At 36.9% G+C, this 12,900-nt stretch overlaps 1 protein-coding gene across 7 annotated transcripts in view; it reads right to left on the bottom strand.

Annotated features, from left to right (window-relative positions):
* Window positions 1–444: 444 nt before the first annotated feature.
* Window positions 445–12,900, bottom strand: part of METTL25 (methyltransferase like 25) — a 63,983-nt gene continuing 51,527 nt past the window's right edge. For all 7 annotated transcript variants that reach the window (XM_075747824.1, XM_075747833.1, XM_075747846.1 and 4 more), the window contains 3 exons: window positions 2,983–3,057; window positions 2,294–2,365; window positions 445–716 (listed from right to left, as the gene is read on the bottom strand). In XM_075747824.1, the coding sequence (XP_075603939.1) occupies window positions 627–716; window positions 2,294–2,365; window positions 2,983–3,057 (237 nt within the window). In that variant the 3' untranslated portion in view covers window positions 445–626. The remainder of the gene's footprint in view (window positions 717–2,293; window positions 2,366–2,982; window positions 3,058–12,900) is intronic.

The following is a 12,900-nucleotide window of genomic DNA, read 5'->3' as shown; positions in this document are numbered from 1 at the left end:
AGTGCATGCCAGGAACATGCCTGAAGGCAGAAGGGGTTAATACAACACTGCAGGTAGTTATATCTAGGCTCTTCTAGGTTGCTCTATAAATCAGCTGGTCCTGATGACCTGGAGACCAGGGAAGTACAAAGATCTTATTTAGTCTACGAACCTCTTGTTTACAGTGCAGGTTATTTTTCTGTTTATTCTCTGCACCACCTGAATCCAAAAAAGAAAAAGGCAAGGCTAGTCTGAGACTGCTGATGCCAGCCACGGGTAAAAACTGAGAAGGTATGTTCTTGTGATTAGATATATCAGGAGAAGGGGTATTGATACACGGTATAACGCCTTAAAAAGAAGAAACAAAAAATATTTTAAAATAATAATCACATAATATGGCTCATAACTTTTATAATAAAGCCAGATGTTCAACATTGTTTAATAACTGACATAAGGAAGAAATGGTATTTATAAAGGAGATATTTATTTCTCATGATTCATAGAGGCATTGCACTTTTTACTTTTGCAGCAGAAAAGCAAGCAGTGTACTTGAGTAATCAAGTAAAAATATCAGAATAAAAGTGAGGAAATAGCAGTATCAGTTCAGAGTTTTCAACCTATCTGCAATTTGCTTCCACTTAAAAACATCACTGTTTCTTCAGAGCAATAACTGCATAGCATCTGGGGGATTTCACGGGATCAAATAACTTCACAAGTCCAGACCAGGCAATGTTGTCCTGTAAAATGATATATGATTGAAGTACATAAAAATGTGTTTGACTTAAAAGCAAAGATATTGTAATAGGTCCACATTTTGAAATACAAAATTGAAAAAAAAAAAAATTATCCTTAATGCAAAGCAGGAAAAACACTTATCTAACAAGAAAATCACAGAAAGTTTATTGTGAAAAAAAGGACACCCAAAACAGGATGTATTTTAAAGTCATTAAATTATTTCTGGCACTATCAAATGATAGCTTACCACCCCCTTCATCAATAAAGCTTTTTTTTCAGTTGAACTAGAGCAAAGAAATTAAGGATCAAGTCCTGCTCATTTTATGCAGCACATTCTACTACTGAAGCTAATTAACTGACTTCAAATGAATCAGGCCAGCTGGATCTGGTGTTCATGTTGCATATGGCTTTTATCATTTCTATTTTTTCTTCCTAAACACATTTTGTGAATCAACCAGTACAAGATTAAATCAATGCGTATATTACATTTAGAAAAGGTAAATTAGTGCTAACTGCAGCAAGTCTGATCTCCCGTCTTGGAAATCATACAGATCTCTATGTGATTTATAACTGGTTGGCATTTGGGAAAATACATCATTATTTAAATATTTCAAATTGCCTCTCTGTAAAAATACCAGTTAGAACAAAAGCATACATTTACTACAACTCAGTTGTTCCAAGTGCACTGTGGCAGAGAATAAAAAGTGAATTTTTACTTATGATAAAATGCAGCTGTTAAAATGAAAGGTTGATGGTGGAAAAACAGACCTATTCACATGAATGGGTTTAAACTTTATTTTAAAATTTTATTTTGACCATGGCCCAGAGCAGAAGCTGGAAGACGCTACCATTTCCTCCTAGCAAATTATTATTTGTCCGAAAAATGTTTACTGGTGCAGAGAAAGTATGACTGCTGTTTCTGAATTAATCAGGCCAAGCTCAAAATCAGTGTTAGAAGAAGCAGTGTAATATAAATCATTATGGAGTAAATGCAGTAGCATTTGCTTATTATATCCCAGGTCTACACTTGTAAAATATATCCAGGCTGTAATGTAGTCAAATGTACCTCAGCTGACCCATACAGTTGGAAAAAGTGCACCCTCTCTCATCATTGATCTTAATTAAGAAACAATAAAAGGAAATCATAAACATTTTGGACCCTATTCAAAATTTCTTGAGTTATATGTTCTAAAACATAGTCATTGGAAGCTCTAGCATGTACAACACAATGTTTGTTTAGCATTTCCAATATTCTTTTTAATTATTAAATAACTCAATATGTTGTATAAAATGAGATTTGTTGCATATTTAATTAATTTATTTTTTACTATCTATTGACTAGTAATTACCATACAATTAAAAGAACATAAACTTTACTGTTGCTGCTTTGCTGAAAATAAAAACATCTGCTGGGCATATGTTTATACTAAATGGAATGAATACTTATACTTTCGCAAATATGATGAGAATAATAATTCTGAAACAGAGACTTTTTGGTCTGCACAGTAATAAATTGGCTGAAATAGTCTCATTTCACTGATGTAGCCTTTAGGTACCATAAAATACAATGCAAAAATACCTGCTCCTTGAGGTAGCAAAGACGATCCAGAAGTATCAAAACTTCTATGCAGGGAGCCAGAACAACCTTCAGCTGAAAGAAAGATTACATACTATAATGATTTTGGGAAAAGGAGACAATACACTTCCAAATAGCTACACTTCCACAGAACAATTCCAGGAAGGTCAATCATTTTCTAGTGGGTCTGTTGTACAAATGTCACCTTGCCAATTTTCCCTGCGGGATGGACATCTTCAAAACAGATTATATTAACGATCAAAAATACATGGAATGCTATAAAGCCAGGAAACTGTTATTTAGTTGGTTTTGAGACATTGTCCAACAAGAAAATTATATTATATGAAGCAGAACAATTTTAAAGAGGGAAATAATGAATTTTAATAAAAAGAATTTTTATGAAATAACTGCATGGAGACCAGTCTAGATTTAAAAGGAGACTGACATTTCATTTTCCAGGGTAATAGTCCCTCTTGAAAAAGAATCTTCCATGTGTTCGCTTTATTATTTTACTGACACCTAATATAGTTTTGGAATAGGATATGCTCCAAACTTTGGAAGGGGGAGCTGCTTTGTTTTTGAGATTGCATACCACAGTGTAAGACAGTCCACCTCCACATAAAACTTAACGGGGCTTTGTTCTAGACTAGCACATATATACAAGGTAATAGTATTAATCCTATAACTTTTACCATATTAAATGCTTCAAGCTCATTCATTCTGTGCTTGTATTTTTCATAGTAATCCATTATACAGCTGTCCGGGAGCTGCAAAGGATTAAAAAAAAAAAAAAAAAAAAAAAGATATCAGAGTTATTCTAGTAACATTTTCAAGAGAACTTTAAAATGAAATATTTTTTTCCTAATTGAAAGTCACACTACAAAATGAAATCCATGTTTTGTTTTTGAAATTAGCACTTTGCAAAGGTTTATAGTAATTTTCCAATAGCAGTTTCTCAGTTCTCATTTACAGTAACTGTTCTTCAGACAGCATTTTGCATTCACGTGGAATACTGAGATACATTCATTATTCAGAAAACTCTAGCCATTCTTAAATAAGTATTACACAGTAAAATGGAGATAACATTCTCATTTCCTTTCCCATATATCTTATCCCCTTCTCACCCCCCGTCCCCAAGAGATTTATTTAATAGCTGAGGAGTGGATTCTGGCGTAAGAGTAACACGCTTCAGTCAGGACTCCTGGATGGTATTTCATATTACAAAACCTACTTTGTTTCTCTGTACCTCAAGTCAAGTCACCCATCTTTAGAATAAAACTTTCTCTGTTTACTTTGAATGACTGCACGTTCCCCTCTTCTTTTCCCAGTCACCTGAGGCAACATTACCAGCACTGCCACTGTGACTGTAAATGCTGAAATTTGGGGCAGCTCGAGAACTCGACTAAGCCAAATACTCCTTCCCTTTTCAGCCCTTAGCGGCCAGTGCACCACAGCAGGTAGCCAGAGCTGTGGCCATCACTGCTCTTCACGAACCACGTTCTCTGTGGGGCAGCCAGACCACAATATTTTCCAGTTTTTAATGGTCACGATGTGTCTGCTCTTCTGCTGTCCAGTCCTGGATGCTAAACAAGATGGTCGAGCTGGCCACTTAAGGAACCTGTCAGAGGAGTGGGAAGTAGGTTTGCAATGCTGTTGGTGATGGAGGCTGCTGGAAAGAGCACAGCTGAAAGAGCCCGATGTATTTCTCCAGTACTGGGAGTTTGCAGTATGGCTGCTCTGTCGCGGCTATGGAAAGAGCTAGTCCACAACTTAGCAGAAAAGTAACGGTACTGACAGACATGCGGACGTGGCGCTTAGGGCCATGGTTTAGCGGTGGACTTGGCAGTGTTAGGTTTATGGTTGGACACGATGATCTTAACAGTCTTTTCCAACCTAAATGATCCTATGATTCTATTACAAAAGACTAGGAAAGATGAAGTGTTTAATACATTTTCGCATATTAGAAGAGTCATCTGAGAGCATGTGGCTAATCCAGTTGCAAAGAAGTAAAATCTCAGCCTAAAATAGGGAAACAAACTAGAGAACATTTCCATAAATTATAAGTTTTCAAATCAGGCATGTATTATGAACTTCACCCTAGGACAGACATGAAGGGAATGAAGTGACCTCAGAACTATTACTCATTGTCACTGAGAATTTCTCAAAGATGGTATGGCAGACAGCTAGTAAATGTATGTCTTATTATAGAGCAGTCAGTTCAAATTCAGTGCACTGAATAAATGGAACAAATAAAGAATTTAAAAACACTGAAATATAAGTAGATGAGTAATAGTCAACATGAATTTGTCAAGAAAAAAATCACAAGTAAGTCTACTTTGCTTGTAAGGAGGGTGAAAGGATTCACGACAGCGAAAAACAACTAGTTGTCATATATTTTGATTTCGGCAAGAATTTTGACACCAATTCACACAACAATTTCATACACAAATTTAAGAAACAAGGTTTAGATTAAAATATTATAAAGTGAGTGAAAACTGTTTGAATGACCAATAGCAGAGAGTAGTCATTAATGAGTCCTTGAACAACTTGAAAAGATCTGCTGGCTGGAGGTCCATTACAAAATGCAATGTTTTCATTAAGAACTTGGATGACAGAACAAAAACCACATTAACTGTCTGCAAATGTGCAACAGCAAGACACTGCAAGAACTTAAAATAATTTTCAGAAACTGGAGTGTTGCTTAGAAAAGAAGTTTGAAACGCTGTACAGAAAAGCAGAAGGGACTACACTCAGGCAGAAAAAAATCAGCTGTTCAGGATGGGGAACACCAAATGACAGTCTGGGAGATATAGCAGATCACAAGCTGAGCGAGAGTCACAGTTATGCTACTGCAAAAAGAAGCAATCACCATTCTGCGACACGTATGGGAGAGCAGCCCGCAAAGCGCAGGAAGTAATCCTTCAGCTCTGCGTGGCAGTGGCAAAGCTCTAAGTCTGGAACACTGCATCCATTTTGGGGCATCAGAAAGGATGAACTGTCTGAAAAAGTCCTGAGAGAGAAAAGAGATCAGAGATCTAGAAACCATGACCTATGAAGAAAGACTGAGAGAAGTGGAACTGATCAGGCTAAATTACAGAAAATGGAGAGTGGGCATAATAACAGTTTTTACAAGGCTATCCCCAAGAAGCAGGGAACAGTTTTTCCGCTGTGTCTGCGGTGGATAGGATAAGAACTAATGGGCTTCCATTGCAGTAAAAGAAAAGTCAGCCAAAAACTTGAAGAAACTTTTTCTCTTTGAGGTTAATTTGAGGTTGTCAGTCTCCACCACAGGAAGATTTGAGAAGATTTGACAAATATTTTTCAGGAATGATGCAAGATTCTAACTCTGCCTTAAAACAAGGAGATGAATTAGAAAAACTTTTGTAGACTTTCAGTTGTATTTTTTTAATTTAGAAAGTACTTTTTCCCAACTACAGAGACAAGGTTGAGTAGCTGATCTGGCAGTACTAATGTGGACTAACGGGACTTTTTTGGGCTTGTCATTATTTTATTTTCAGTAAAGTTATGCAAATATCTGAGGGGTTTTTTTTTGTCTCTTCCCCTCTAAAGAGTCAAACCAACTAAAATATATCAGTCATGAGATAAACAAAATAGTTTATTTAACCTCTGCCCTATAAGCTTTTCATTTCAACTAAGAATTTAAAGAGTTTTAGTATAATGGATTTTTGAAGTTACAGGCTATTTGGAATCAAAATACAAAGATTTGTATTTGTAAAAATGCAATCATGAAACCTTTCTGCTTTTGCTTCCTTTATGTTTTCCATTTTTCAACATGAAGCATTCAAATTAAAAGAAAACAAGCTGTGAAATGTTTGGCAAATAAAAAGGCAGGTCAAAAATGTCTCTTGGGTGTTGCCTTACTCGAGTACCAAATGCTCAAATGCTTTTCCACTCCTTGCTTACTACACATTCCGACTGAATGCATCTGGCTGTCATGGATAGATAGTCCAAACTGTGCCACAGTTAAAAGTTTGGTGAATGAACCAATTCAATGCAACAGCCCAGCTGGAAAAGAGAGGAAGCGTCCACCAAAAAGTACTGATAGAAAGGGGCATGAAAAGGGCACCTGGCAGCCAGCTACCCAGATAACACTGCCGTGGTCTGAACCTGCAACAGCTTGCCACGTGGCTTCAGTTCTTGAAAGGTACCCAACACAATCTTCAGCTGTCCTTCTAAGGTGAAGTAGGTGCAAATTATTGTTTGCATAACAGAATTGTACTTACACATGCAAAGCAAGCCCCATACACGTGCAAAGCAAGCCCCATTTAGCCCTGGAGTTGTCCATGCAACTGTTCTCTATGCAAGATTGCCACACATTTGTGTATCCAAAAAAAATTCTTTAAATACATGCACTGAACTTTTTTCTTAGATTATGATGTTGATACTATGAAATTACGGTCTGAGTGAAAAATGCATGAAAAAACCAAATACATGTGTCATGCCCTTGTCTTAATAACGATTCTGCACTCAAAGATCTAGCTTATGCTGCTGGTATCAAGTAACCTTCGATACATACAGAGAGGTTTTGGCCAGTATTTCTTTGCTGATTTAGCTACAATGTCTCCTGGTCTTTATCAGGTTGTGAACAAAAGCACCTCATCTCTTTGCACTGTGATGGTGGTGCATGCTTTCTTTTAAACTATTTTTTTTATGGATTGGTGCGGTCACTCATACAGCTGAAACAACCAAGAGAAACTAGAAGGCAGCAAGGTCCCCACTGACCTAGCGTTATAACTGTCCCATGTGCTGGAGGTGGCACTAAAACTATACCATAGGCCAGACTCATCTGTTGTGAACACTGCGAGACTGAGCAGAGCCCTGAGAGGACGTGAGACACCTCACGCCGGAGCACGCCCAAGTTAGATTGCAGTCCCACAAACGCGCTGATTGAGCACGGGCTGAAAAGAAAACATTCATGTACCAGGTGTGTGACAATTAGTGATACCACACTTAACATTTCTCTGAGAGTTGTGTCTTTCCCTAGACCAAGAGTATTTTGACTGAATGAAAGTTTTTTTTTTCCAGTCCAGCGCCGCAGACGCCCTACAGGGAAGAGTCAGAGCCTAAGGATGCTGTTCCACAGTCTGTTTAAACAGATGTAATTCTTCTTTGCCACCTCAGAGGGACTGCTTTCCCCTGCACTGACTGCACATTTCCATGTTCCCTCTCTCTTCTTCTACCAACATTATCATGAACACTAGCAAGAGTACAAGAAAGCAGTAAGGCAACCCTTTTAGCAAAGCAATGTCTTAGATCAGTTCAAAACTCTTGGGAGACCACACCACAGCAAGTTTTTACAATTTTCCCCTGACTAAGGTAGTTAAAAATATGTAATGTAATGTATTGTAAAACAATGTAAAACAGATAATGAAATTACTGAAAAACTTAAGCTTATTTAGAACTTTGTTTAAAATGCATTTCACTTGAATGCAATCTATATTATTTATAATTATAGCTAATTGAAATAAAAGTCACGTCTTAAGGTTCCTTGTCAGACGAAAATGTTATGCTACCATAATTAGGCTAGTATTTTGTCTGTGTGAAAAACAGTGAAAATAGCATTATGCACATATACTTTATAGGCTGTAATACAAGTGTTATCTGAGCCTTCCTTCCACGTTTCCCTAACAAATGAAGCAGGAAATCTGTGAGCTGAAATTCCTTCTGTCCAAGAAAACCGTTGAGAAAGTCAACTCTTCAACTATTATAAAACACATTAAGTGTGTAAATTCATTTAGTGCCTTCATTTTTTGACTGTTTAGACTCAATTAGTTGCTGTGTTAGAATTCAAGGGAAAGTGGAGAGTATTGTTTTGCCAGAGAAGGGGGGAAGGTGCTCTTAAATGTTTTGTCGTAGCAAAAGAGCCAGTCACACACTTTTCACAGTAGCAACAGTGTTTTCTACCTCAACAATATTTCACTTCCAAGAAAGCAGCTTTTTTCAATGCAATTTAACTGACAAAAAACCCCAACCACCAGACCATCACAAACCCCACCAAGTTTTCAGAAAACATTCTGGTGGCACTTAGCATTCTTCCAAGAAATCGATTTGAAAACAAAATTGGCTTAGCCCATTGGTATCTCAAATCGCACTCCACACTAAAATGTAAATAAAGAATTTGACAGCAGTAATTCTCTAGTTAAGACTCAATTTTCAGAAGCTGAGAAACAATACAGATGAGAAATTAATAACATATTAAGCCATTTGAATTTAGGAAATAAATCCATTTGGTTAAAGAGTTCATACTGGTGCTGAATTTAAGCTTAGAAATTCTTCATTCAACTAATCCTTTGGGAGAGGTTTAGAGAATGCCATGCTCCTTTGGTCAAAATCTTGTAAGGTCAGTAAATCAGAAATTCATATGAAAAACTACTTTCGCCTGCAAAAATTTAAACCTATTGTCTGTATTAAAGGTGGAAGAAGTAAAGATTAGTCTATTACTTCAGAACGTTCTCACATGGCTGTGGAAACCTTATTAAGCATTTTCTAGGAAGAATGGAACTGCCCAAACACCTCATTTTAAAAAAGTGCAGCTTTCTAAATACTGTAATGCAACTTATCCTGACAAGCTCCATAAGGACAGAGAGAGCCCTTTTGTCTTGTCTGAGGCTCACCTGCTCATTTAGTTACAACATCGCTTATCAGTGCTGTGTACAGAGCACAGTGTCTCTTAATTATATAGCTTCAAATTATGAAAAAACATGCAAAACATTCTGTTCAACATATTTTAACATAGTTGTGTTCAATGAATCAGAAGAACATTAGAACATCTGAAGCACAGCTGGTGTAGGACCAAACTAGGAAATATACTACGTGATAAATTGCAAATGGTATTGTACGAGAAGCACAGCTGTGGAAATGGGAAGGAATATCCTCAAAGCCTACTCACCATTACACGAGTAGAACATCATTAGGGATTAAAACCAGGACTGCTCATGACACAGGTTGGACTGAGAGCCAACATGGGGGGACAGGGCTTCCACTTGCACGTTCCTCAGAGGGACTACAAAGTTTGTAAAGGCTTGTCAGGTGGCTCCTGGTTTGGTTTGGAAAGGGGGAAAATATGATCTTAGGGATGGATCCCAAAAAAACTCAAGAGGTGTTTCCAAACTTTTTCCCAGCCACTGACTGTGAAGTCATCTGCAATGTACATTTACCACTGCATTTTCACAAAGCATTTATAGAATCAAGACACCTCAGTCTCTTAGCAACAGCCTTTGAAAGTCCCACCTTTAAGTTCTTGGCTTTGCAGTGCTTTAACTAGAGTGTTTCCATCTAATGCTACAGGAATCTGAACAAAGCAAATTGGAACTATTTTTGTATTTTTCTTTTTTTTTTAAAAAAAAGCACTCTTATCGTATAAATAAATGCAAGCAAGCACGCATAATTTGTCTGCTGAAAATTTATTCAAGACTCAGCCCAATATATTAAATATAGATTTAGCTAACATGAATAACTGCCTCATCTTAAAATAAGAGAAGACATCTCTTTAATCCATGTTCACTCTGCCATCTGAGCAATTATAAAAAGGAAACATATATTAAAATTGCAGTTCTAAACCAGTGATAAATCACTGAAATCTGTAATACAACTGTATTTATGTTCCACCTGTAAACCCAGTTATTTTTAAAATTAACATATCCTTATTTTATTTTTTAAAAAATCAACAGAATCAGTTATCTTATTATTGTCTTAAAAAACTCAGACCTTTGACTTTATCTTTTACTTGACATTTATAGCATGGAGAGATCACTCAGCTCAGCTACTTTGTTTTCAGGATTTACGTGTATGCAAACGTTATTGGTAGTCATTGGCATCATGAAAATGAAAGAGCAGAAAGTCACGTATGCATGCTCTTGTGTTTTCTTAAAAAGTATCACTGTTTTAAAAAAACCACTACTGCTACATGAAACATATGTCAACTATTCACACTAACTATATAAAAAGTGTCACAAGGCTTAAGAAAAAAAAAAGTCTGACAAAAAATAACCAATTAGTGAAAAAAAATTATATTTTCATACAAATTCTGTTTTCAGTATTATCTACCAGTTTTACTCAAAATTAATTAATCTGGAGTTTGCAAAACACAAAGTCAATATAGCAAAGGCAAGCAATTTAGGAATTCCAGTAAAACTGAACTAGTAAGCCCAATGTTTATCAGATATCTTTGAATTTATTTAATTATATTAAAATGCCAGCATAATTAATATAGGAAAAGGATTACTTTATAAATTAATGATATGTAATATTTTCAGAGATTCTCCTAAAAATAAGACAAAATTATATAAAATTAATTATTAATTATAAATAAACCTGAAAGTTTTGGTTATTGTAGAGAAAGAAAGCACTAACAGGCTTATTTAATCAAATGTACTTCTAAATACATAACCTTTGCACAATATCCAGGACGATATGACATATCTAAACTTAGCTACATAGCTACATCAAGGCTTTGAAATATTTTGAGTCTACCATTGATAGGCATAATATATCAAATATCAAAGTGGTTTAAACTACTTAAGATGATAAATGAGTTTTTTACAGGACATTAGTTTCTCTTACTGTGTTACTAATGTAAATGCTACTGTGATGGGTACAACACCGCACTGAAGGGTCTGGTGCCCTTTACTGACCCACTGGTTGAGACCTGGCAGCTGTAAATCTTTTTAGGATGCTCTACCTGAAGCACAGGATCAGATAAAGACAAATGGGTGGCAGCTGTTTTTAACAAGTCTGGTCAGGGTTAGAGCAAACGGGGATGGCAGAAACTGAGCATTAACCATCTGTTTATTGTTGCCGATCTCAGGTTGTTAGATGGGGCACCCGCCAAATAAACGACTTTTTCCGGGGGAAGAGCCCCAGCAACTTCAGGTTATATGCAGACACTAGACTGTTCGAAACTGAAAAACACCCATCAGAGCGGGCTTGGAAGCTTGGTTAAACAAAACCGAGTAAATCTGCAATGACCCGCTCACTCACAGGCACATAAACTTCTCTTTGTGTGTGAAAGCTTAAGGTGACCCTACCTCTGAAATTGCTATTGTATCTCCCCAGCATATGTCTACATCCGAAAGGGTTAAGGATTTTGTGAAGTATTTTGACGAAGACAAAGTAACTACCTTATTTGCTATTAGCCCATAGCAGTAACTACAGTGTGAATATAGCAGGAGGTTAAATCAAAGTGACTAATAGCTTTACTTTGCAGATGTCAGGAGTGTTTCCAGCCCTGTATATCTTCCTGCAATCGGACGTGGCATTAAATAGCATTCTCTCCTTATTCCCAGACTGCACTTCACGTGAATCTGTTTGTTAAGCAGCTCTCACTTGGGAGCAGAGAGGGACGCTAGCTGGGTCACAGATCCCCGAGCGCGCCCGACACACATCAGCCCTTAGCCCTCTAAGCACTTGCTCCCTTTAATCACCTTAAAGCCAGGTCCTAGGAAAGACCTTTTGCTAATCATCTACCCCAATAAGCACAGGACACCGAGCAATTTGAGAAAGTTTGGGGGATTTTTTCTTCAAAGACTCTAGAAATACGTCAATACTTAGACAAAGACTTTTTGCTGTTGCAATGCCGTTTGTAGCACTTAGCGTCTTAAGCAGCAACCAAATGTACTAATAAAGAGGTTTTGGTTTAAATCCATCTGCAAGGCAGCTACAAACACAGCCAAAACATGTTTTGCTGAAGAGGAAGGAGCAATTGCTCTTGCTGTTTGAAAGAAGATAAAACAGTGAATAAAAGAGAAAAGAAATCTTGTGATAGAATTTCGCCTGTATCTACGTGACATTGAACGCTCTGCCCATTCAACATGGAGTGTATAGGAACAGAGTGAGCTATGACAAAGAAAACAACCTGGAATAAAATACTGCCTCGCTGTGTATCCAAACCAATTACTGAAGCCCTGTGCAGGGATCCATGGCCCACAAAGCAATTCCATTAGTTCTGAAGCTAGAAGCAATATAACCATACCTGTGAAGCATCAAGCTCACACAAAGAGACCTCTCTCTGCCCTCACAAAATGAGAATATTTTGTCAGACATTCAGTAGTCATGGTGTATGTCTCAGTTTTACTTCTGAGGTGGAGAGATGTGTGAAAGGAATGGTCCTGTACCAAAAGGCAGAAAAAAAATCGTTCATTTGCATCTCAGTGTTTAATCTGGACTTGACAGGTTCTTCCACATTGAAAAGACACACAAGAGAGGAAATTATTTTGGCTAAGGCAATAGGAAACTTCAGTCCCTGAACAGTAACTTGTAGCAATGAATGGCCCTAGGTGATTGATAAATGCTTTTTTTTTTTTTTTTTTTTTTGGTAGAAAAACTATTTTACTATTTTGTCTCAATCTAACTCACTTCTGATTGACAATCTTTTCATAAAAGTTCTGGTTCTTTTTTCAAATAAGCAAAGATGTTCACATCTATTTCACAAATGAAGGAGGCAGAGGGGCTTGTTCACATAAAGAATTGGCAGGATTAAAGAACTTTACTGAAAAACAATAGCAGAAAATGAACTTACTGTTTGGATATTTATACCCAATAAGAGTCTTACATAAATGACTATAAAGGCAGGTTAGGTGTCTTATGCACCT

This window comes from Balearica regulorum, chromosome 1 (genome assembly GCF_011004875.1).
Source record: "Balearica regulorum gibbericeps isolate bBalReg1 chromosome 1, bBalReg1.pri, whole genome shotgun sequence".
Classification (NCBI taxonomy): Eukaryota; Metazoa; Chordata; class Aves; order Gruiformes; family Gruidae; genus Balearica; species Balearica regulorum.
This window is presented reverse-complemented; position numbering and strand designations above follow the sequence as displayed.